This window comes from Myxocyprinus asiaticus, chromosome 21 (genome assembly GCF_019703515.2).
Source record: "Myxocyprinus asiaticus isolate MX2 ecotype Aquarium Trade chromosome 21, UBuf_Myxa_2, whole genome shotgun sequence".
NCBI lineage: Eukaryota > Metazoa > Chordata > Actinopteri > Cypriniformes > Catostomidae > Myxocyprinus > Myxocyprinus asiaticus.
Window position 1 is genome coordinate 34223148 of NC_059364.1, and position 27947 is coordinate 34251094.

At 37.5% G+C, this 27947-nt stretch overlaps 1 protein-coding gene across 6 annotated transcripts in view; it reads right to left on the bottom strand.

Moving 5' to 3' along the window:
* LOC127412089 (calcium-activated potassium channel subunit alpha-1-like) overlaps positions 1 to 27947 on the bottom strand; it is a 307683-nt gene that overhangs the window by 105895 nt on the left and 173841 nt on the right. For all 6 annotated transcript variants that reach the window (XM_051648145.1, XM_051648144.1, XM_051648149.1 and 3 more), the window contains exons 5-9: positions 22117 to 22228; positions 9443 to 9518; positions 6654 to 6729; positions 6099 to 6269; positions 3116 to 3207 (exon numbers count right to left, since the gene is read on the bottom strand). In XM_051648145.1, the coding sequence (XP_051504105.1) occupies positions 3116 to 3207; positions 6099 to 6269; positions 6654 to 6729; positions 9443 to 9518; positions 22117 to 22228 (527 nt within the window). The remainder of the gene's footprint in view (positions 1 to 3115; positions 3208 to 6098; positions 6270 to 6653; positions 6730 to 9442; positions 9519 to 22116; positions 22229 to 27947) is intronic.

Sequence of the window (27947 nt, forward strand, 5' to 3'; positions counted from 1 at the left end):
GGACAATTTTCACTGCAATAAAAAGTCAAACATCACAGACTATCCATCAGACTGTCAGCAACGCATGGATTGATCCCCATACACACCTAACCAGAAGTCAAGAAACCAGATGACTGGACCTCTATTGATCACACTCGTTTAATGTGTTATGAGAGCCATATCAGTAACGGCACTTCTATATGCCATTTCAGCTCTCACATACACACATGCCAACAGAGGCCTGATCTCCGGGTGTAGGCAAGCACATTCTTGGCATGGCATATTTTCTGGGGAGGAGCTCAGAGGACGTGCATGAGCTCAGAGTTCACTCAGGGTTTATGTCAGTTTCTGATTCCACTCATTCAGTTTTGGTGGTGCTGTAATGGAAACCACAGAGACCCCGGGCCGTTCCAACAGAATGTTGCTCTATATTGAAGTCATAGATCCGACTTGATCTGCAACTTGATTCTCATTCTGACGGTTCAACGCTACACTGCACACACGCTGACATCAACAGACATCACAACTTTGGTTGCGGCATGGTTTCAATAACAAAGATTACACTTAAAACTATTGCTAGGCCCTACACCGCAGCCGAACTCAGTTGACCTTAGTGTACGGTAACATTAGGGATGTCCACGTAGCGGGCTGAAAATTACTGGATATTCTTTTAATACAGAAGACCAAGTAATAAAATCAAATTTTAAGTAGACAATCAAGTTTGGACATGACTTATAATACAAAGGTTATACGTTCCTCTTTCGTTCCTCATTTGTAAGTCGCTTTGGATAAAAGCATCTGCTCAATGACTAAATGTAAATGCACAGAGGTGTAGTAAATATTACTCCAAAGATATGATGAGAGTAATTGTTTCATATGCTCCTCCGCAAAATTCGATATTTTTGAATGTCCATTGTCAAGCTTCTATTGAAAAGGATCCATTATCCTTTGTTTTTAATTCAAGCTAAACTCTACACTGACCATTTCTAAAATCAACATTACATCTATAAAGCCTTCAACACTTATTCATAAACACTCCTTGACTTATTCATAAAAACTTGAGGGTCTTGAACTTTTCTGAGTTTATGCAGAATTACACTTCAAAATTATGTATTTTGCACCAGCCTGAGCTTGTTGGAAAAGTGCTGACAGAGGAAATACATTTCCTGACACATTTATTTCTATGTGTCGTGGAGTGTCCATTCATAAGCACACAGTCCTATGCATATTTAAACAATAATGCAAAGCCTAGTGCCTGTCTTTCTGCTTGGCCAGAGAGCTGGAGCTTTCTGTAATTGCAACCAGATGCATGCATAGCCAAAGAGAAAGAAAGTGAAAGAAAGAGAGTGGCACAGCTCTTTAGACAAGGGCTTCTCTCAACACCAGACTGCGAATCCAAACGTGGGGCCGAGGCCAAACATAACATTTCATCAATCTTGTTTCACTGACAGGGAAACGGCATCAAACAAAGGGGCTCCTAATGGCTTTCTTTCAGCTTAGTATTTGCCCTCAAATTCAGATGATGAAAGCTGGACGTGACCATGCGTCTGTTTCACACTGCGAAATGGGTTGGGAAAGAGAAATAGAAATACTCGAGATCTTAAACGCGAATGTTTGAGAGAATCGCTGTGCTGATGACAGGGCAGTGTTTGAGCCAGATACAAGTGGGGGATCAAAATATCCACATCCACATTCAGGGGTCAACTTTAAAAAAAAAAAAAAAGATGGTAAATGTATAAAGCGGGGCAAAAAAGCAAGCCAATTGCAATAGAGCAGCTCCAATGCGAGAGCTGAGGCATCCTGGCATTCAGGGTGTGTGCAAGCTGACTGAAGATCAGGGCCAGAGTCAGATCAAACAGAGATGAGGTGATGGGGCCAGCAGTGACAAACAGCCACAGAGGCCTTTTCTCACTGCAGCATGCATAACCGGTAAAAACAGCCAACAGATATCCAGTCACAAAGAGCATGCAAGAGATGGATGAAGCATGGAGAGCAGAACTTAAAGCAAAGAACAATAAAGAAATAGACACATGACAATGATGAAACTAAGTAAACAGTATTGAAGCTGTTGCAATAGCTATGTTCAGTGTTGGATGTTTAATTGAGTGTCATAAAAAAACAAGTTGTATAATCAAAAGGAAGTAATTTCATGACTATCTTTAAGAGGATTTACTTCATTGTGGTCATTTCCATTACATTAGTGCTGTTTCCAAACCCTGTTCCTGGAGGTTCCCAACATTATTCTGAATGTTTCCTAATCTAACACAGCACTCCAGATAAAGTCAGTGTCACCCACTTCTGACACGGACATCTCTGACTGTTAGACGAATGTCTTTGACTGTTACACCACACCTCAGTTTTTAACCTCTCGCACAGGAGTGCTGCGTTTTGCGTTGACGCTATGTCAAGTAAAAAATTTACTTTAACTTTTAAAAACATGTTTTGACACACCTGCGTTCTGTTATATTCGTTGCACAAGAATGCATTCAGTCTAGTCAGCCACTAAAAGACTTGACTCAACTCATCAACTACTTAGTAGAGTGCACCAAGACCTGAAATGGGTACGTCTGATATGGACACATCCAAAATGTGTAGTGTTGGGGGGCCTTCAGGAACAGGGTTGAGAAACACTGCCTGAGGGTATCTAGCAAATGTGAGACAGACACATTGATTCTAGCAGCACACAACAGATGGACAATAAACAGTAGTCATGAAAGCTCTAGAGACTATAAAGAAATTAAAATGTAGCAAGATGTGTTACAGCAAAGCCACAAACACAGAGCAAAGGACATGGACATGTGGCTTCAATGGCCAAGGTCTCCAGTCACAGTGTGACATTCATTTGTCCTCTATGCGTTCTATTGTCTATTACTGTTTGTCTGCACTAACCCCCTCTCTATCCGAAAAGGGGGTGCATCTGAGTCACACAACCACACCTCGTTTTGGATTTTGACTTACTTTCTGCCTCGTGTCGAGTTATAACTCCCTCCATATTTCTTCCGATTAAGGATGAGAGCAGCAATTTCTGGCACGTACCGAGCAAACATGGCCTACATGCATGGAACAGAAAAAGAAAAGGGCATGCAAAGAGGGGTTCTGCTGTGACTGAAGCCACAGAGGCACCTGGAATACTTACTTTCTGCCATTTACTGCACTATAGGAACCACCATATTTCTTGCGGTTTCCTATTAACTCTATGATTTCAGGGACGTAGCTGGCAAACATGGCCTAAGGAAAAGATAGGAGACAGAAGCAGAGACTAAAAAAGAGAGCGGAGAGACCCGTCTGAGGGGGCACGCACTTGTCCACCCGACTTTTTCTCAAAATCTGAGTAGGTGGGGACAAAAGTGTAGCTTGGTAACAAATCTGGTTTTTTTTTAAAAAATAAAAATACAAAAAAAGTTCAATGTCCTTCTGAAATGAAAGGACTGCAAGATGACAAAAATGCTCCCCATTTCACAATATGATTTTAGTCAAGGAAAAATGGAATCATGGAAAAATGCCAAATCTTTAGGAGAATACACTTGTTTTTAAGGTCACTTTTAAGGTTTGGAGAAAAATCCCAAAATTTGTGGTGCTACCAATTTTTCTCTGACAGCACAAAAAAAAAAAGTATTGTTAAGAGGAAGAAAAAAAAACCTACATGCCATGTTTTGTCCAACAAACACTAATGCAGTGGCAAGTTGATCTGAATAGTTCAGCCTGATCGCCCACAGCTGCAAAGCACATTAAGACTCATTAGTGAGCTTTAAATGAGCTGGATGTGTTTTGCAAGATTGCAGCCTCATTAAAGTTCGGTTTTATCTCCACACTGTGTTAGGACGACCCAATTTTACGCTGTTCTTCACCTCTCGCTGGGGCCCTGATGAATTATGACATTTGCCTGATCAGACTTGATGGTTTACAATGTTTCCATACTGAAGTCATTAATTGAACACCTGATATAAAGCAGGCCACAGAGCTGTGATTATTTACAGTCCTCCCCAAATCAAAGAAATAACACATTGCTATGGAAACTCCTGGACAGCTGGAATGTTTTCTGCCCTGTGATAGAAGTGGAGTGCATCTGTCCTGCATTATGTCTGTATAAACTTCATATGGGGCCTTCTCAATGTCTGTGGATGATCTACACCTTCATCTTAAGTCTGTTTCCTACCTGGGCACTAAGGCTGGTGATATATAAAAATGGGAAGTTTGATTCATTTACATAAATCAATTCTTTTAAACTTTCTAATTTGATGAATCTGTTCAAAACACAGATTCAACATTCATCACTCAAAAATATTATGTGTGAGGCCCCATGTTGCATTTTATGTTTATTTTTTATTTTTGTGTTTTAGTAAAAATTACTTATTATTTCACCCCATGTGTTGTCATATTAAATATTTTGTATCTAATGTGCAACAATGGAAATTTGGTTGAAATGAAACTTTATATATTTCTGTATCATCATCTAAATAAATATACTGAAACTGTATATATTTCTGTATTATCATCTAAATAACTGTATTGAAACTATATATTTCTGTATCATCACCTAAATTTGTTCTGGTACCAAAGTGTTTACGGTTGCCATTGCTGTGGTGACAATCAAGCAGGACTATGGGCCATCCCCATGCCACTGTGTTTGTTGGAATTTGGGGGAGAGAAACAGAAGGATGGGATCTCCTGAAACCGCAAAACTGTTTTAAGAGAATAGCAACAACATTATCGGTCAAAATACATTATATCTTAATACATCTTTACTAGTGGTCAACTGATAGGTTTTTTAATGGTCGATGCCGATATCCAGAGAGCAGGGAAGCTGATCACAGAATTGAATATAATAGTAAATGGCATATACATAAATTGTAAAAAAAAAAAAAAGTAAATGTGTTTTAGATGGTAAATAACAGTTTCTCCTGGTTTCTGTTTAGTCTTCCATATTTAAATTTTTTTTTTTGTAATTGCTTGCACTTAAAGAAATAGTTATAAATTAGGAAGAAGGAAATACCAACAGTGCACACAGTAGTCCAGCAACCACGGACAGTATGTGCGCATAAGCAATCGTATTTTCTCACAAAAAGACAGAGTCAGACTAATTGCACATTCAGTGCACAGTGAATATTACATTTATTTATAGCGCAAATGTAATGATTTTGCTTTGAAGTTGCTCTATCACTCTCGTGCGGATCCAGTGAGAGTAGCAATCTAGTGACCGCTTCCAGTTTACTCGGCCCGGATCACCTGCTTGGAGAAGAGGAATATATATGAGCGCGCCACAGGAAAAAAAAAAACTGATTTGTGCAAGTGTCGTGAAGTTTGTGAATTAAATCTGTATAAAACGAGATATCCACATATTTGTAGACTATATATGATAGAAGCTTTATTAATATTTGCCTTTTTATCATTAGACAAGACAGTTAACAGTTAAAGGGAACAGTTGAGAAGAGAAATATAGAATGAAACACTCGAACATTTAACATCATGAGCTCATACGTGTCTCTCGCCGCTCTAATATGTGGGACCGTTTAAATGAGACTGTGTTGCACAGCAGTCTATTATTGTAGTAAGACGAAGGCATGTAACAACAAAACAAACTGTAATTGGTCATTTATGTCTCAGACGGCTCCTTCACGTGCAAACAGGCGATTCTCAGCACTGTCGTGGCTTAAGAAACTAATCAGCCAAATGGGAAAATTTATCGGCCAATGCCGATAATTTAAAAATTCCAAATATCGGCTGATTTATCACCTCTGATATATCGGTTGACCACTAATCTTTACATACTAATTTAAAGGCAATGCAACATGTAGTCAAATGAGGTGGGAGTGAAAAAGGCTGTGTCATACAGCATAAAACAATACATGTACATTTCATATTAACCTGGGCTGTAATGGTAAAATAGGGAAATGGATCTTTACGGTGGGTGCAAACCTTACAAAGACAGTGGACATCAGTGTGGGAAAAACTGCATGTTAATTTGTGCAATTATGAAGACTGTGGACAGATGACAGTTAGGGGAGTCAAATCACAGGATTTGTCCTATGCTATAGATTCACATGGTAGTAGGGCAAGAGTTTGTATGGGATGGGTGCAGGGGCGTACACAAGTGCCAACAAGAGTTAATGTGATTTTACCAGACCACCGAGAATGAAGAAGACCATGAAAAGGCGTCCAAGAGTGGTTCTTGCATAGACGTCTCCATATCCCACCGTGGACATAGTGACCATTAATAAGTACACACATTCCCAATATGAGAGCGGTTGGGAGTTTTGGAAGTTCTCCCATGGATCTCCTGAGTTTTCCACCTGCAGGAAGGGAAATTGTGCATTGAATTACTGCTGGATCTAAACACGATCCCCTACAGCCATCTACTGTCCATACATAAAATCACAACGATTAATTGTGAAAGGAACCAAACTGAGGATTTAGTGGCGGTCAGAGTCTCTGCTGCCATCTAGTGGCACAGATGTCCTCTGGCACATCCTGATAAAAACACGAAAAAGGATACAAAAATACCGAATCTTTAGATGAACCACAACACCAACCACATACTGGACGACAGAGGGACAGATGTGATACCCACTTAAGAGCTTTTTCTTCCCACGAATATGCACGTACTCTCGGTTGCCTGTGAGTTTCTCCAGAGGCATGGGTAAAGTGGGGGGGCGTGTGTGTGTTTTTTCACTCACCAGATGAATGAATCCTGCAGCAGTGAGCCATGTGCTTATGAAGATGGAACACAGGTTCACCAGCTTGATGGAATTACTGTGAGAGACGAGAGTTACGTCACACCTCTCAAAGTGAAACACATCACACTGACGTACAGATCAGTCAGTCATCTATTGAGCCCAACACACACACGAGCAGGCTGCTTCCAGCTGCACCTTGCCATAACGCTGCTCGCTGGGAGTGAACACACAAGTTAGCAGCAAACAAATCAAATGACAGTGGGATCCCGAGGGTGGCCATTGCATGTTGGAACTGTTACATCTAACAGCAGCAACTATTAAGAGAAAAAATAAGAGTGGGGCAAATGCAGGGCTCAACAATAAGGATGAAAGAGGTTCGGGACAGTTGACAGACCTGTCGGGCCAGTGCTGCGTTGACACTATTTCTTATAATAGTTTTGTATTTTTTATTTAGTTTTTAGTTTTGTTTTATTTTCAATTTGTGCTTTTAATTTAATTTGTTCGTTTTCACTTCATGGACTTTAGTTTTAATATATTTCTTAGATTTAAGTATATTTAGTTTTTATCGTAGTTTTAGTTTTTTAGGGTTACCAAAGTTAATGATATACACCGATCAGTAACAACATTAAAACCACCTGCCTAATATTGTGTAGGTCCCCCTCGTGCTGATAAAAACAGCGCCAACCCGTATCTCAGAATAGCATTCTGAGATGATATTCTTCTCACCACAATTGTACAGAGTGGTTATCTGATTTACCGTAGACTTTGTCAATTTGAACCAGTCTGGCCATTCTCTGTTGACCTCTCACATCAACAAGGCATTTCCATCCACAGAACTGCCACACTCTGGATGTTTTTTGTTTTTGGTACCATTCTGAGTAAATTCTAGAGACTGTTGTGTGTGAAAATCCCAGGAGATCAGCAGTCACAGAAATACTCAAACCAGCCCATCTGGCACCAACAATCATTCCACGGTCCAAATCAGTGAGATCAAATTTTTTCCCCATTCTGATGGTTGATGTGAACATTAACTGAAGCTCCTGACCCATATCTGAATGATTATATGCACTGCACTGCTGCCACACGACTGGCTGATTAGATAATCGCATGGATGATTGTTGGTACTAGATGGGCTGGTTTGAGTATTTCTGTAACTGCTGATCTCCTGGGATTTTCACACACAGTCTCTAGAATTTACTCAGAATGGTGCCAAAAACAAAAAACATCCAGTGAGCGGCAGTTCTGAGGATGGAAATGCCATGTTGATGAGAGAGGTCAACAGTGAATGGCCAGACTGGTTCGAACTGATAAAGTCTACAGTAACTCAGATAACCACTCTGTACAATTGTGGTGAGAAGAATATCATCTCAGAATGCTATTCTGAGAAGCGGGTTGGAGCTGTTTTGGCGGCACGAGGGGGACCTACACAATATTAGGCAGGTGGTTTTAATTTTGTGGCTGATCGGTGTATACTGTGTATGACAAACTAAAACTAAAATTAATTTGTGTTCATTTTTATTTGATTTTAGCAAGCTTTGGGGTCATGAAAATGTATTTCAGTGTAGTTTCAGTTTTTTCAGAAAATGAACATTTTGTTTCAGTTTTCATTAACAATAATAACACTGTAATGACAGTTATTAATAAAACAGTTATTTTTTGTTTATTCATTTCAGTTCAGTCTTAGTTTTTCAGTATATTTAGTTTTTCAGTATATTTAGTTTTATTATTTTAGAGCTGCCAAAGTGAATAATATATTTTCAATATGTTTAACAGCATTACATTTCTCAGGGGCATGTTGTGTTGTCACTAGTGGAATTGGGCAGGTCGATTTGAATTTGAAGGATTCAAATTGTATAATACACTGTGTATCATGATTTAAACCTAAAATTAATTTGTGTATATTTTTATTTTTTTTAGTTCATTTTAGAGTCATGAAAATTATATTTTAGTTTAGTTTTAGTTTTTTTTTTTTTTTGGTTAACAAAAATTATACATTTTTAACATTTTAACATAGTTTCTTTTTTAGTTTTCACTAATAATTATAACACTGAGTGAAAGCATCAAATACAATGGGTTAAAAATGATAAACAAATCACTATATGCCTTCATTTTCCACCCAAAGTGTGTGTATCAATTTACATTATGTCATGTTTTTGTGGTGGGGCCATAAATAGCAGGCAAAATTGTTGGCAGGGCAGTCAAAATCTAAATTACGGCAGAAAAATATTTGTATTGCTGAACCCTGAAAAGCAACGTTGTGTCAACAGCCATGTAATTTCAGTGTGATATATCTGAGCAATTTCCCTCAACTGAAATACTAGTGGATAAAACATGATAGCACCTAAAATAAATGAAACTTCCAGCAGTCTTACAACCACTGATTTGGGTGCTGACTGTTTTTTCCCCTTTCTTTTGATTCATTGACAAATTTATGCAATACCACTGAGCTGTCAGGAGGTGCTCATCTGTCATGTGTGTGACAGGCTGCTGCAGGAGAAATCAATAAGAGGCCTGTCTGCGTCACACTTCTGCATTCATAAGGCTGAAGAGAGAGTGGACCTGCTCTCTTACCTACAGAAGACTAAATGCACACAGTGGGGGATTAACATAAAACATTCTGCTCTGCTATAAACCCTGCAGACATCCTGGGTCAAAGCCGCAGAGCTGAGTGATAAGTGACGGAAGGGACAACGGAGATGCCTAAAGAGCTGTCATAGAGACTTTGTGTGTGTTGATGCCATTGTGGTGTTTTTAAAAGTGAGATGTGCGTGATATGTTGTCGGCCTTACCTTGTTTTTAAGATATTCAAAAACTGTAAAATTTCTGAGAACTGTATCAATCTCAAGGCCCTTAGAAACCTCAGACCTGTAAGAAAAGAGAAAAGCCAGAAATTGATCATTAAGACAAGAGATTAAGAGTAAGGTGCAATATTCACCATGTTTGGAATGGAATATAAGCATACTTTCTACTGCACTATATACAGTGGCTCTGTTTCAAAACTTAGTACTTTAAGCTGTCTCCTGCCTACATAGGCAGCTGTAGGTAGGAACCTCATAAGAGACAGATTTGGAATGCACTACATCAAATAGCTCGCCATTCAAATAGCGATCCTCACGTGCAGCAGACCAGAAGCTCAGTGCACCGGAGACTCGACACACCAAAGACTCGACTCAAAACTGATTTCAGTACAGGTGATACAGGAGGAATGAAGCAATACTCTAATGAGCATAAATATAAATTGTGCACACATTTTTTTCAGTTTCAGTTTTCTATTATTTTAAACTATTTTTTATTGATACCTTTCAGTACTGAATGGATTATAAATATATCTATAATCAAAATTTCTCTTGCTTTGTCCACCCTCTTGGATTAATTTTTCCAGCGAGCTCATCACAGTGCATTTTGGAATCGCCTAGCAGGGGAAGGATACATATGGTGATACCTTAGAATTTGGCCAAAATTAGGTATCTTTAGGCAGCATAATTAAGATACCTACCTTTTGCAACAGCCTTCACGTCGGGATCATGCCTATTATGCCAAGGTTTCGAAACAGACTCAGTGTGTTTTTTTTTTTTTTTTACTTTCGAAGGGCATATCTTTTTCTCTCTCTCTCTCTCTCTCTGTTTTTGTTTTTAGCCAATAGTCTAGTTAAAAAAGAAAAAGTAACAGCCATGTACTGTACCATGATTTGCTTTTTACTATTGTAGGTTGGTGGCAGTGGGAAATGGAACATTGTCATTCTAGAGAACATTTTATTGGATAGGAAATTTTATACACCCCTATGTGCAAGATGAGTCAATACATCAATACATTCAGTCCATTTCCCAGAGGAGAAATACTGTAAATTTGAAATGTGTATATATACTTGCATATACAGTAGATGGCCTCAAAGCTAATAGACAAGGACTAAAAGCCAAAAAATTCCAATATTGCTTTCATGGGGTATTTAAAAATAGTATGAGAAACAATGTGCAGCATGCAATGATAATGATGTCTGACAAATGAAATTTTTTACAGTAGTATACTAAATTGTTGTCATTTGATCACACTACACTGCAAGTATAAATGAGCAAGATTAGTTGAGCTATCATCTTGCAAATAAATATACATACTGCATTCCTAGAATAGTATGGCAGTTTCCCATTCTGAACATGCTTTATTTTTAAAATCCCTAATAGCAGTACATAAGTAAGACATTTTTGTCCATACATTCTTATTACAGTAATATTTCTGTACGCTTTACTCTTCTTTCGTTCTTTTTCTTTTTCTTTTTTTTTTTTTTGTGGAACTCCCATTTTTAGAATTAAATTACTGTAAAAAAATATATATATATATATATATATATATATATATATATATATATATATATATTAATTACAGTAACTGCAATATTTTTTATTAGCATAAATTAAAGGCAGAACAACAAATCCTACCATGATTTATAAATACTATTTAAACAATACTGTATATCATATATCATATTTTTTACACTGAAGTATAAGATTATACTATATTTTTTTCAAATCAAAAATAAGATATTTTTGCATTATGGCAATGAGAATTTGAGGGTAAAATGTGTTTAATGTCATGAAACAAATGTCACAGTAAAAAAAATATATTTTTTATGCAAAACATAATTTTCTAATTTTTTATTTACATTTTTTTTTTTTTTTTTTTTTTTTTTAAATATGACATCAACAGTTTTTTTTTAGTTTTTTTTAGTTTTTTTTTTTTTAGTTTTTTTAGTTAGGGCTTTAAGTAGAGAAAGAACAGCTGAAGAGCGCTCACACTTGTGTGTGTATGTGTGAGAAATACAGTAGGTGCTGAAATGAGCACATCAGGAAGCAGATTAGGGAACAATATATAACCTGCTTCAACAGGCTTCTTACATAAACAGTCATTTTTGTCCTGCTTTCAGCCTCAAAAACAAATCTCCTCAAATACACACACACAAACACACACAGACACCTCAAATTCTCTGCTTTGCTTATACTGCATTCTCACAAAAACTATTCCAAAATGCTCTTTTATAAATCTCCTTGGTATGATTTATCTCTGCAGAAGTCATTTTTACAGTAAGTTCGAAGTGTTATTTTCAGAAACAGGACACAGAAACATTCAAACAAAAACCTCTTAAGACATCTTACACACACAGCCAACAAGCGAAAATAAACTCCTTACAATTAGAGCAAATGTATTCCCAAAATGAATCTCTTACCCCAGTTAGACAGCACATGGAGGCAGGAAGAGAGAGAGCTCTGCCTGTCACTCACTTTGCCATCTCCTGTCTGGCCTGGACCCAACTTCACACGATAACCATTCTGAAACAGGTCACCACACGACTTTTTGCGCCTTCGGTTCTCTTGAACAGTTTCAGTGACTAGCGTGCCCCGCGGTCCCCGAAAAACTAGAAGCTTGCTGGAGATCATGATTATTAGATTCTCTTAATCCTGTGATCCTACTCCTTTAATTTCAGAATCGCAGAATTTAAAGCTTTCTCAGAACTAAAAAGATGTGTAAACTCAGGTGTACTTAAGAAAGAGAATTACTGAGATCAAAAAATCAAAAAGATGAGCTCAGAAAGGAAGAGATAACCGTCTCTTATAGCATAATCAGAATAATGCCACTGAATCTATCTGGAGGTTTGTTTTGCATTACAATGCTAAAATCTCTAAAAGCCCAGACAGTGACACCTGTTATTGGATAAAATTTCCATCTGACTGTAGCCTGAATCGCTGACGTATTTGGTCTCATCTATTTGGTTTTAAACTCCCATGTACGACTCTACTCTTTGACCCTCTCTAGGTTTTAGTGAGGTGACAAGCTTTTGTATGCACTGAAGCCTTCTAGGGATTTAGATCAGTCAAAAAAAAAAAAAAAAAGAAGAAAGAACAATAATCCTGAATTAATCACAGGGGCTCTACTGACAGTGACGTGTTCTTTGTGTGTGTTTTTAAATGAGTAGCTGTAATGCCATCCAGTTGGAATGTTATGTTATACATTGGAAGATAAGGCATTTTGTTGCAATAATTGCTCTCTAAATGAAGCACTGTAATCCTGCTTTATGCTACTATTAAGATTCACTATACTTCAAAGTCTTCATCCTGATATTTTCCTGTTATGTTTCTTTCCTGCTTTCTGTGATATGTCTGCACATTTATGCAGGTCTTCTTTCTAAGAAACATCAAACCATAGTTGCCAGTTCCATTTATTGAATGTGACTTTGGGCTTGTTCTTTTTTTTTTTTTTTTTTTTTAGAAAGTCGCTTGTTAATATGGGCAGTCACGGCTTGCCTTGTGACACTGACCACGTTTACATGCACTTAAGAATGCGGTTTATTCCAGGGTTTTTGCAGAAAGCGGCTTTCTGAAATGTCATGTAAGCGAGAATGCCGATTTCCTTACGCCGTTTAAGGGATTAAGAGAAAGTGGTTTAACACACCTAGGTTTCTCCTGGAGAAAGCTTCTTATGTGGTCATGTAAACACATAAGCGGCATTCTAACAGGTTTTTAAAGAGTGTGCAAGTGCGTGGAGCACACAGAATAACAAATGTCTTAGGATGGAGCCTAACAACAAGTCAACAAAACATTTCATGAGTACAGTGGGAAAAGCACTTACACTATAAACTATACCCATTTATAAACACCACTGTAAAATATCGACGGTATATGCGTACATTGAGGGAATCCCAGAGTTTTACACAAAGGGAAACACCGCTATTTAAGCAATGCAGGTCACGATAGAAAGGTAAGGAAACAAACACAGCAACAACTCTGGAAATAAAGCGAAGCAACAGAGAATAAAATAGTTAAATCTTCCACAGATACCAGGTTTGTTATTTACACAAGCGTTCCGGGGAAATTATGTTGCCGTGGAGAAAGCTGCTTACTGACCGAGCCGCATCTATACAAGAGTAAAGAGTACACCTGTAGAGCCAAGGAGGGCGGGGCCGGGCTGGAATGAGACACACCCGGTCCCCAATCAGCCTGATGGGGCGCGCGAGGGATAAAGGCGGCCGGGGACGACAGTTCGAGAGAGAGAGAGAATTATAGACAGCTGTGCTGTGTGTTTTTGGTTGTGTGTTTAAGTTGTTCATTAAATTATTATTTAAGTTGTCGAGCCGGTTCTCGCCTCCTCCTTTCCACTGAACCCCCTTACAACACCACTTATACAGTGCATGTAAACCGGAACGCTGCTTTCTCACAATAACCTGCTTTCTGGTGTCCATGTAAAAGTACTGACTGTGACACCAGGCAACCCACAATGACAACATAATACAAGAAAATAATAGAGGAAAAAAGTGAGTTGCTCCATTGCTTCCAAGTCTTCACAAGAAATGTTTTGTTCGTGAACTAATATTTATTTATTTGTTTTAACTAATCTTTTAAGTGAACAAATCGTTCTCATTTACCTCCCTACACTGACTCACATTTCTCATTTACTGAAGTTTCTCCCTTTTGAAGCCAATAAGCTCAGTGCAAGATTGCTTTGGTGGCTTTTCATGCCAGTAAAGACTGACTATAGCATGAGCCCAGCATTTGACAAAATATAAGAAAAATAAGACCTGCTTTCTTGTCATCTGTGGTGAAAATGGTTATGGTAAGTGTATCTGTACATTTGTAGACATGCAAATTCCATTTGTGTCACTTTGTCCTGCTTTAACGGCTGTCTACATCGTGAGCCAATTGTACTGTAGTGCGGGCTGTGAGGGAGCATATCACTGGTTTGACTCACTGAACGAATACACCCTTAAATGAATTAATAGTCAGTCTGAACGAGACGACACATCTCGTTCATGAACAAACTGAATGAATCAGGCATCTGCTGACTGGCTGAACGAAAGGAGGAGGCAAGTCGTTCGCTCAGTTCGGCAATCTCGTTCAACAAAAAAAGGGGCCAGATGAATTATGAATAAAAGTGAGTGATGACCACATATTACAATGACATATTAGTGTTCAAAATGTAAAATATGGTTATTTAGCACCATCTACTTGCAAATAGGCGTAATTTGCAGAAATTGGCAGTTAACAAATCTGAACAAATCTTTTTGGTTCACTGGATGAGTATTTGATATGACATTGTCCGAGTTTGACTGAAAGACCTGTAATTTAAATTATCCATTCAATTTATTTTTATTTAGGCCTTTGTGTTAATGTTCACATAGATAACCCATCCTCCTCTGGCTTTACAGATTGAACATATGCAATATTATTTATCCATTGTATGTGAAATTCATTGGTTGCACTGTGTCTAACATTTTTAACGCAATAGCGTATTCGGCACCCTGTTTTGCATCAGTAATTTCTCCATAAACCTTTACTGAACCTGAAGAGAGTGTTTCTGGCTGTGCAGCTGAGAGGCCTGTGGCACAGATGGTTGTAAGAACAGGATCAAGGAGACAAGGCCAATGCAGTGCACTGAAGCAGGCTTAATGGGCACATGTGTAGAATGGACAGATGCTCATTCAGAGTTTGACACCACTCAAACCATTTCTTTCACATCTGCAAGCTCACAAACAGACAACATGTCATGTGTGTCAGAGCTACAAACCACTGTCTGTTTTTCTCAATCGAGGAAACTGGCCATGTGTAAATAGGGATAATGTGCTCACTGGATTACTCGTGGGCTTGCATCTCGCAAAATACACTACCGTTCAAAAGTTTGGGGTCACTTGCCTGAAAGGTTTCTCATGATCTTAAAAACCTTTTGATCTGAAGGTGTATGCTTAAATGTTTGAAATCAGTTTTGTAGACAAAAATATAATTGTGCCAACATATTAATATATTTAATTAAAAAAGTTTTTGAAATGGATGACTTGGACCGAATAATTAAGAAAAGCAGCCACTCAGTCCCAAGCATATAGATGGGAACTCCTTCAATACTGTTTAAAAAGCATCCCAGGGTGATATCTCAAGAAGTTGGTTTAGAAAATGCCAAGAGTACATTTCTGCAAAATCTAGGCAAAGTGTGGCCACTTTGAAGATGCTAAAATATAACATAGTTTTGATTTATTTTGGATTTTTTTAGTCACAACATAATTCCCATATTTCCATTTCTATTATTCCATAGATGACTTTACTATTATTCTAAAATGTGAAAAAAAATAAAATAAAATAAAGAATGAGTAAGTGACCCTAAACTTTTGAACGGTAGTGTACACCAGAAGGGGTGAAGCCAGCCACGTGAAAAAGGACTCTACCTATAAAAGAGGCTTAAAGCCTAATTATTTTCCTTCACTGATTTTTCTGCCTCTGTGTATCATACTCTTTTGATTGAGGTGCTCCTTGTATAGTTAGGGCAAATCATCCAGCAGCATGGCACAGTATTGAATCAAACCACCAGATGGCAGTGGTATTCAATATCCACATTAACAAATACGTAAACATCTGTTCACTAAAGAGTCATAGACATCACAGAATTGTTGGTGATATGAAACAACCTCATGCTAATCCATATGAAACCTTCTTGTGTTTAGTAAATACTCTGCCTACACTGCTTCATGAAGATTAATTTCTACAGTATTTCATATAAGAGGATCTCTGCATACCATTTCAAATTAATAACACTTTCTCCACGTCCAATATTCAGTGAGGGAAAAGTATACTAAAAGTCCCTGCAGAAGCTTATCTAATGGGGGACCAGGGGGCTATGGAGGACCAAGTCTGCCAATATAAAATAAATAAATAAATATATAAAATAAACAAGTAAATATATTTGCAAAAAATAAAAAATAAATAAAAAAATAAATAAAAAATAAGAAATGAGAAAAGTGTACATAGAAATAAATAAATTCATTTTCAAATATGACATAAATGAGTATTTATACTTTTTCTTATTGTTTTTATGCATTTATTTCCACATTTATTTCCTCAATTATTTATTTCTACATTTCTTTGTTCATACGGTAATGAGGGGGCATGGTTTCTACTACAGACATAGCAATTGAGCTCAGAGTGCTCCAGAGTGAAGCTTGGAGGCCAAAGTGACATCTTGAGGTTGACAAAATTAAATGCGAGTCTATAGACTTGAAATATAGCCACAGATGGGTGTGGACATGCATTTAGAAATAATAAAATATACCTGTGAACAGAGCGAGTCAAACAGGGAATGAATGATCTCTGTTGAATGAATGACGATATGACCAAAATCTTATCACTGTAAAAGATATAACAGTATAAGTAATTTTATAATCACAGTAACTGCATTTACCTAGGGAGACCACACCTGTTTGGACTCTGGATTTCTAAAATGAATGGTACTCACTCTTATGGTACTTGTCCATTGGCATATAAGAAATTCACTCACTGCCGCAAACTAACAGTTAATAATACTAACAACAATAAAATTGCTTTTATTTTTCCAAAATTTTTATTTCTCCATAAATAGTTTAACCACAACTATGTTCATTCCTGTGATTGTGATCCCTGTGTAAATGTATTTATGATCTTTCCAACTGTAATCACATATATGTACAATGATTTTTTTGACCATGTACTGAAAGTAATCACAGAGGGCGGGTAGAATGAACGAGAGTAGTTTGGTTAGAAATAGGTTAATGACATGTTGATCTGGCAATGATAATTCCAAATGAATAGCCGTGACTCTCTCTTTCCACCCTCTTGCCTTCCTATCTGAGCTGCTGACCTAGGCGACTGTCTTGTTTCGCTATTTACACGTGCCAACCCTGAATAAACCCAAGCTCTCATTACAAACATCTGGTGCATTTGCATTAAATAATATATTCCTGGATCAGCACTCTGAGCTTGACTGCTATGCTTGAAGTAGAAAATATGCCCCCTTATTACAGTATTATTTTTCATATTGGCAGACTTGGTCCTCCATATGGGGCACCTTAAATCACAAACAGAACACAAGAGGCAGCATGGCAGTGCTTGCATCATGTTTGGTCCCTAAAAAAAACATACATTGTGACACACTGACACGGCTTAAAAATGTATAGCATCTTTCAAATTCAGTGTGCTAAATGTATTTTAAAAGGTTTTGGCTCTGATTTAACAACCAACCAGGTACACAGAAATCAGAATAGCTTCCTCACACAGTCTGATTGTTGTTCCCTTGTTTTGCTAATGTTTCTACAGATTTCATAGGCCAGTTATTTCACAGTCTTTCATCATGTCTGCAAATTTGTCTCTCTGAGCTGTGAGATCACTCTCTGGTCTTTATGAGTGGTATATTTTGCATGTCAGGTCTGTATCCTGTCCCCAAAAATGTAAATGTAAGCTACTTTACATTAATATTCTGCACTTTTCTTCCATTTCAAGCTTTCTATGGTCATAGTGAAAAAAAATAAATAAATAAATAAATAAAAAAAAAATAAATAAATAATCAAAGCTTAATATTGCAAAGCAATGCACACATGATTCTCAGGCATGGTTAGTGTGCCTTGTCCACTAGAGGGCAATACCTGAATTTACTAGAATTTAATAGTCATATGTTGTAAAAACTATTTAGAGTTTGTGCAGTACATCAAACACTGTCTTGAAATGCTGATTGAAATAAATTCCTTTTCAAATCAGAAAATGTGCTTGCATGAGAAAAGGTAAATGGCCAAAGAGTCCTAGCATTTTCACTAAAAAAGCAATTTGCCTGAACCAAAAAAAGGTCAGTTTAACATTTTCCACCCAATTTACCTCCCTTTAACAAAAAAATAAATAAAAAACAAATAATAATAATTACCACTATTTACTTTTATGATGAGTGGGGCTAGATAGTGAAGAGCAAGATTAAAAAATCTTTTTAGAGACTCAATTATTTGCATAATAAATTAGACTTTGTTTATTCATTTGTTGTTTCACCATTCATCAAAGGGAGAACATCTTAAGCAAATGGATAAACCTCTAATTGAGTCTAATTGACTCTAAGTTTCTGCATTCTATAAATTTTTCATTTGGATCCTTTAGCAAGCATCAGGTGGGACAACACTGATGGGTTAACAGGGGACAGTGCCTGAAAATGTGCCTAAATATGGATAAGCAGGGCTCCAGACAGCGACTAAAATGGTCGCAAATGCGACAAAAAATAACTGATTGCGACAATAATTTAAAATCTAGTCGCCACTGACGACAGTCGGGTTGTGTGCGTTCATATACGGTTTCGTCAGATATAATCTTGTGAGTTACGGAATACATCTTTTGAGCGCATACAAGTGTGTCTCGCACCACTTTTCATCCGTTCTGTTTCTGAGAAGCTTGCTGCACCGCACGCAACAACAAATCAACACGAGAGAATCATGAACAAGTGATTATTTTGAACCAGATCTTATTCATGAATCACCAGAAAAGAACTGAGTGTTTGAACTCAGGAGCTCAGGTTAACAGTTTGAATCAGATTAACTTTCTCAGCAAATCAGCTGTCAGTGAGCTCACAACTGGGGCTGCGTTCCATTTCAAATTTGTATCCCCTACTCTCGCAAACTTCACTCCGTCTCATGGACTCGGATGTACATCACTGCTTACGTTGCGCGAGTGTCCACTACTGGCGGAAGACATGCAATGGGTTTAACTGGAACACACTTAACCCTTGATCACTTTGAGCATGTTGAAGGCTGATGTCAATTTGTGGAATTATTTAGTGATTTTTGCACCTGAGAAAACAATGTTTTCGGAGATTGATTTCAGAGGCTTATGTATAAATCTCGTATGTTTAATTTTTGTAAATGTTTGTACATTTGTTTTTTTCATTACAATGAATTGTTAGAAAGGATTAATCAAATCAAATCAAATTACACAAACGAAAATGTTAACATAACAATGAACACATAGGCTATAACTGTGTGCTAAACAGTTTAAGGTAGCTACAAGTATTATGCTGTTAAATCTCAATATAACTTTTCTAAACTGCTTAATTGACCTAACTTCATGCACGATAAGCTGTCACGTCACTATCGAGTTGCATTGTGGGATATGGAGCTGCCTGAAGCATACATCAGAGTAGGCTCACTCCCTCTGTCAAAATCGAGGGGTTGAGGGTCTGTCAACAGAAACTTCCCTCACTCACTGAACGAAGTGGACCAGACTTCCAAAACGGCAGCGGGGAATCCCCCAAGGGGAAGTGCTTAGGGGAGTTAGCGTGTGGATGTTAAAAGTGAAGTGGAACGCAGCCTGGGTGTGCAAGCATTTCAAAATAAGAGTCCCATGTGTATTTTGTGCTTCTTTATAATTAAAAGTCCCGTACTGTGTACCACTTTATTTTCTTCTGGTAATTATTGATTGGGATTGGAGTAGCACAAAAAAAAACTGCATCTGGGACTTCATTCAATTTGCACTCTTGTAGTCTTTGTGTCTGGGACATCTTGGTTCCCGAACAGTAAAGAAAGACTAAGGCATTATTTAAAACAATTTAAATTATATAAATAATCAAGCTTTTGACACTTAGGACAATAGACCTTTTTCACAGACTGTGATGATGTTTCCGCCTTAATTAGCAGCGTAAATCTAGAAAACTTTTTTATATGATAATTTTTTTTAAATATTGAGTATAGGTATATAACATTATGCTTTGTGTTATATTACCCACCTCAGCTGCGAGGGGGTTTCGATTACAGCTGCTGAGAGAGTGACAGTAAATTTTGCATCTTCTCCCATTTGACTTGCTTAATCCACCGTTCTCTATTTATTTATTTTTTTCTTCTGGAAAGTCATAGTGGATTTTTTCTTTTGGTCTTGGAGCAAATGGGTAAGTGAAAATAAGATTTGCAGTGGTCTCCCATTCACCACTGTCAAAGTTTACCCTGCAATCATTTACTTCCATATTCCAAAACCCAGAGTGTGAAAAAGGTCTATTGAGGGACTTGTACACAGCTATTACACAAAGTGCAAACATTCACTGATGCTCTAGAAGGCAACACACTACTATATGCATACTATACTTTATGTAAATATCTGTAATGTAGATTCTGAAGAGCAGTACTAAATAAAAGGTATTTTATCTCTTTTATTTGTATAAATTAAAAAAGTGTGTGAACATGTATGAGACAAAAGGGAATGCAAACTTATCTTCTCAACTATATATACTGTTTATTAAACCTCTGATTAATGGGTTATCAGCTGTCTTCCTTTTCTTCTGCTTTCTATCTTGTTTTTGAACAGCAATCTAAATCGAGCAATTCTGTGATTTGGCGACTAAAAACAGCCATATGGCTCCTTAATGTTTCAGTTTAGGAGCCAATGGCTCCTAAGTCATTTTTTTTGGAGCCAATGGCTCCTAAGCCCTAATAAGTGAAGGCACAATCTTATTAGAACATTTGGGTTTGTACTCATGATTGTTTGGCACTTTTTAGGAGTTCTCAGGAGTTTTTAGGAGATGTTTGATGTCAAAACTTACTCAGAATTTGGACTGAAAGAGAAATAGTGTTTACATACGATGCTAAGCTAAACAGTTGTTATTAGGCTGATGCTGATAGCAGCTTTTATTTGATTTGCATTTAGTGAGGGAGGGACACAATTAAAACTCCAAAAAAAAAAAAAAATTTGCTTCTATATGCATTATTTAGGCAGCACCATTGCAGAAGATGACAATTCTCTTCTGTTCAGAGGGCTACTGAAGTGCTTAATTAATAACTAAAGGGATATAGTGTGTTTATGGAAGAACAACATTCCTTTTACAGTTGTTTTGGAAAGCAGTAATGACACAGGTGGTGTAGTGGTTATTAACAAATGTGTGTGTGTTTGCATTGGCTTTACAGGCTGAAGTTTATTTGAGCAATAGAGATGATGTCCTACCTCCTGTTTGGTAAAAGGATACAGCAGTTTTTTAAAAGCACAAGCAACTTCATACATGCATGCACATGCACACCAGTCCCCTAACACTGCATTTATGTTCTTCCTGTTGCCAGTCAACCCAGCTTTGACATAGACACAAAGTGATGGAAAATTATTACCAGCAATGCAAGTATTTGGCCGCCCCACTGGCTCCTAGACAGCAAGCCTGATGCAGGAACTTAAATCTACAATTTTACAAAGGCTTTGAACATGACTCTTTTTTAAATGATTACTGCTCAATTATTCATTTTTATCTCAAGTGTTCCATATTGTGAGCATTTCAATTCATACTTTTCATTTGTAAAGTATTAAATTCACTGGATTATTCAAAAATAGCCAGATAGCAGACTTAGGTTCAGTTCTTATATTCTTCTCATCTTTTCTTTACCTAAACCCTACAGTCATCTCTGCTGTTAGCCTCATTTCAGCAGACATTTCAGAGCTATTCTTGGGATTTCTGCAAAAGAGAGTGACAACAATCCACAGCAGCTGGGCTTAATAATCATAAAATCTCCTGTTCAAACATTTGCCCTTGTTTCATCATCAGTTTGGCCTTAATATTATCTACCTTCAGTTAGAGGCAGTGTACCTGTGAATGATGACTGGTGCTGACTGCCACCCTGGGGTGCAGGGACAAGAGATGGGTGTAAAGAGAGAGGAGCGGGTGGTGTTTATAGACTTACCCAGCCAGCTCCTGTTTAGATACACTGAAACGAACACAGGTGGTACAGTGAAGAAGTCCACCACTGAGTTCACCTCCAACCAGAACCACAGCTTGTCATTGGCTGCTATGAACTGGGAAAAGAAAAATGGACAAAAGATTTCCTCATTGAAATGAATAGTAATTACACATTAAAAGTTCAAGCATAAATTTAGCTGCAAGCAGCGATGAGGGGCCCAAGCATTACAGTGCCATCGCCACCTGGTGGCTCTAGGAAAACAAAGCATGGTGGGCACATGTATTTGAGAAGATAAATGTAAGAGGACTATTTCAAAGTCACACAAAATGTCACACTTCCTGTTGTCAGTTGGTGGCACTTCGACCGTGACCCACAAAAGCCACATCAGTGTGATCAGCCCCCATGAACAAACATACAGCTTTAAATCAGTCAATGCATGCAGAAGATATTAGACACTTCCTGTTTCCCTTTTCTTTCTTTTTTTTGCCATAAATACATTGCCTTGCCATGGTGACACTGTTCGATATATGTTCACAATTTATCATGTTTCAATGTCTTGGGATCACGTTGACCAAATTTGGTGAGAATCGCATGATTTTAAAAGTTCAGAGCCTGCGATTGTCAAAAAATCCACATTAAATCCAAATTGGCCAACATCCTGTTGGTCAGAGCTAATGACTGTAATATGGAAAGATGTCCGGCTTGAAGAGAACTATATATGTACCAAGTCTGGTGACTGTAGGTCAAACTAGCCCCACCGCTTTAGTCAAAATGGGGCGCTACCATGCCTTAGCTTTTGCCTTCGCCTAATGGGCAAAACTCTGATGTGTGTGCCGAATTGTAAGCATATTAAGAGGCTCAAAACACTCAAATATGCAAATAAAAGAATAATAACATTTGATGTGTTACCATGGCAACACTATTTAAGATACCAAGAATCCTTTTACAAAATTATATCAGCGATGTCTTGACATTATTTGGACCAAGTCTGACATGATTTGGATAAATATAAGAAGATTTTTTCAAAGCCTGTTGTAACTGCCACACTTCCTGCTGCCAGCTGGTGGCGCTAAGACAGTGATCTACAATAGCCACATCCATGTGATCAGCTCCCATGAACAAACAGACAGCACCAATATGATTTAAATCACACAATCCACACAGAAAATATGACACTTCCTGACACAGACACTTCCTGTTTCCCACTTTTTCCATTAATTTATTGCCTCGTTATGGCAACACCATTCAATATATCAAAAAATGTGTTCGCAGTTTAGCATCTTCAATGTCTTGGCATAAGGTTGCCTAAATTTGGTGACAATTACATGAATCCCCTATGAGGAGTATTCAAAGTTCAGGGCCTGCAATTTTCAAAAAATGCACATTCAATCCAAAATGGCCGATTTCCTTTTGGGCAGAGCTAATGGCTGTAATTTTGAAAGTTGTCCGGCTTGATGAGAACAATATATATAGCAAATTTGGTGACCGTAGAAGAAACTGACCCCACCACTTTTGTCAAAAGGTGGCACTACAGAGCTCCCCAGCCACACCCATGTGTTAACTTTTGCCCAGGCCTAATGGCCTACATCTCTGATGTGTGTGCAAAATTTCAGGAAAATTCAAGCATGCCAAGTACCTCAAAAACATGAAGATACATAAAAAGGAATAATGACATTTAATGCGTTGCCATGGCAACACTATTTAATATATCAAGAATCCCTTCAAAAATTTAAATCTGCACTGTCTTGACATTATTCTAAAAAAAGTGAAGCAATTCAGGTAAACATAAGGGGGATATTTCAAAGTCTGTTAAAAGTGCCACACTTCCTTCCGCCAGTTAGTGGCGCTCCGACAGTGACTCACAATAGCCACATCAATGTGATCAGCCCGTAAGGCCAAACATAAGGATCGATTTTGACGTAAATCACACAATGCACACATAAGATAAGAGACATTTCCTTTTTCCCAATTTTAGATATTAATTTATTGTGTTGTCATGGCAGCAATGTTCGATATATCAACAATCTGTTCGCAATTTAGCATCTTCAATGTCTTGGCATAATGTTGCTTAAGTTTGGTGCCAGTCACACGAATCTCCTATGAGGAGTATTTAAAAGTTCAGAGACTGCAATATTCAAAAAATTCTACAGTGCTACAGTGCTACAGAGGCCGTCTTACATGCCCATTTTAAACTGTCAGTGGCCAAGAGTTGGGCTGTTTGAGTATGTTATAAAACAAATGTCTTGTTTTATATCAAACACTTCGTCAATCCTCACAAACTTGATATCAAATTAAAGCTTAAAAACTCAACTTTCATCTTCTGCAGTCTATTTGGCAATTAGAACATTACAGTGAAAAACATATTTTAAAATATTAAAAGAGAGCAACAGTCCTTATGTTTCATGTTCTCTGCTTATGATCCGATCCAATGATTGAAGAAAAAAAACAGCATGCATTTCATTGTGAGGGTCCACTGATGAAAATGGACTCAACCATTTTATCCAGAACATTGAAAATTGGGGGTAAAATGGGGAAAAAATCCGACTGATCCTCTATTTTTATGTTATCATGTAATCAAAAATGTCTAATTTCAATCAAATATTGATACAAATAAATTTGTATGCAATCAAAATCGATGTCTCGCCTATTCACACTGAGTATTTTGAGCACACCCACACCTTGATCTGCGATTCACAGCCAGAGCTCTCATTCAACACAGATCAGACACACTGTGGTATTACCAAATGCACATTGGCTATTTGCCTGGATCAATCCGGCCAATAGATCTCTAGTAATGGTTTGACTGGTAGGTCATGTAGGCAATAGTATGAGGTTTCCATGGTTACATGGGCTGGCCTTTCTCAGTTTAGAAAGCGGCAGAAACCATGTGATCATTTGGAGTGATCCAGAGGAGGAGCTCTGACATCCAAGCTGCCTGGAGGCATAATGTCTCCCACTGCTATTGTGGGTGGATGACCGATCTGACCCAAAATCAAATGTTCTCACTGCTTTTTGCGATGAATCTATGCTAACATGATCTGCCCGGCACTCAGAGCAGCTAACGGGCTAAAGGCTATTACACACCGGCGCTCATCTAATGTTCATGCATAAGCACACCTGAGCATTTTATTACTTTATTGCATCATCTAGTGACATAAACCAACTCTTGTATAATTTATGGCAGAACAAATATAATACGTTTGTTGAAAATGAAAATAGTTGCTTGCTCCAACTGCTAACAGCACTTGCATTATAATCAGTTATTTTAGAAGTTAATATAATATTTCTAATCTTGTAAATGTCTTATATAATGTTGTGCAATAAAATTTTGTCAATTCACATGTGCTTTGAGAGGTGTTTCTAACATTAGTTTTGTTTACCTTACCTAACACAAGCAATAAAACTGTTAATATTATTCATTTATTTACATTAAAATAGTCTGTTATTACATTACAAGGGGTATTTAATTAACATTTGAGTCTGGCTGTAATTTCCTTCTTAAGATCTGGCTGAAGAACACACATGACCTCACACCCTCAACTAACAAATAGGTTTTGATTAAAGCCCCATTCACACCACAGGCGGCATGACTTTGCAATCTGTGTCGCTGTTGGGCGTTCCTACTGCTGCCGCCTCTCTAATATTATTGGTGGACTGCACAACTGGCAATAGTAGCGTTTGAAATGCTGTTAACAGATGATACTGCTGATAAAAATAAGATATCATACTAATTTGACAAGGAATCAGTTCTTTTGCCTCTAAAAATACTCATTCTGCAGGGGAGAGCTTTTTATATAAACTGCAGCAGTGCTTAATGCATCATATCATTAAACAAAGCGAACGTTATACCAATATATGAATCAAACTCACTCAGAATGCAGACATGGTTTTCCAAGCATCATTTTATTAGGCCATATCTTTGTATGTGCTTACAGACAAATGATATAGAACAGTGAAATCGCTCACAGAAACTTTTAACTTTGCCGTCTTTCCTGCACTTGAGTCGACTCCACTATCTCACACTCACCCTGCCTGGAGACAGAGATTATAGATTATAGAGTTGGTAGCGCATGCTGATAGGTAGCATATATCTATAATTTATGCTGTAGAGTAAATTATAGAAGTGCAGGTGTTGTGTACCGCCCAACTTCAAGCACTGATTGTTCTCAAATTCATATCAGGACATGGTCAGTCAAGTGGCTTTGGTTCTTTTGTGTTTTTATGCCAATTCCTGCCAAATTATTCAGATAATAGACCTTTTTCACAATCAGGGTTTTGGAATGCGGAAGTAAACGTTTGCAGGATAAACTTCGACAGCGGTGAATGGGAGTGAATGGGAGATCACAGCAAATATTATTTTCACTTACCCATTGGCTCCAAGACCAAAAGAAAAAATCCACTATTACATTTGAATGACTTTTCAGAGGAGGAAAAAAAAAAAAAAAATAGAGAGCGGTGGATTAAGCAAGTCAGTTGGGAGAACATGATAAATTTACTGTCACTCTCTCAGCAGCTGTCATAGAAACCCCCTCGCAGCTATGGTAATTCGTTTTTGTAAAACTAATTCCAGGGTAATATAACAATAAACATAATGTTATAAATTTACACTCAATATTTAAAACATTTATAATATAAAAAAAATTGCAAGATTTACACTGATAAATAAGGCAGAAACGCATCATCACAGTCTCTGAAAAAGGTCTATTGTGCAGATGTGGTCTTTTGTGGGAATCATTCACCAATGGAGCTTGGCTGTCCTCTACTGGACATTTCTGGTACTGCGTCTGCACAAAAACTGCCACCAAAAGGTCATTTTTTTTAATATATCGACCTAAAATTTTGATCAGATCTGAGTTAGACATGTGGCTTTGATTTTCTAATATTTTTATATTTCTATTTATATATATAAAAAAAAATGTTTGTGCAGTTCATTTTCATTACAATAAACTTAAACTTATATAACTTTTTTGTTTCACTTTAAAAACTGTTTTCACTTGCACAAAAATGTCAAGTGTATTCTTTAAAAAGAGACCAGGCCCAAATATAGAAAGAAAGGAATAATAACAATTACTATGTTGCCATGGCAACAATATTTAAGATATCAAATATCCTTTTACAATTTTTCATCAGCAGTGTCTTGGCATTATTCTAAGCAATTCGTGTAAACACAAGAGGGCTATTTCAAAGTCTATTAAAATTGCCTTACTTCCTGCTGCCAGTTGGTGGCGCTATGACCATGACCCATAATAGCCACATCAATGTGATCAGCCTGCAAGGCCAAACATATGGCTCATTTTTTATGTAAATCACACGATGTACGCAGAAGATACGAGACACTTCCTGTTTCCCATTTTTTACGCTAATTTATCGTGTCGCCATGGCAACACCGTTCGATATATCAAAAATCTGTTTGCAATTTAGCATCGTCAATGTCTTGGCATGATGTCGCCCACATTTGGTACCTGTAACATGAATCCTCTAGGAGGCATATTTCAAATTCCAGAGCATGCTTTTTTTCAAACAATCCAAAATGGCCGACTTCCTGTCGGGCAGAGCTTATGACTGTCAGCACGAAAGTTGTCCGGCTTGATGAGATCTATATATGTACAAAGTTTGGTGACTGTAACTCAAAAAAGATGTGCTACAAAGCCATCTTCTAGGTGGCACTACAGAGCCCCTTCTACACACCCATGTATGAACTTTTGCCCATGTATGAACTTTTGCCAAGCCCTAATGGCCAATGACTCTGACGCGTGTGCACATTTTCAAGAGTTTTTATGCATGTTAACTACCCCAAAAGTACCAAAAACCTTAAAAAGAAGAAGAATCCATAG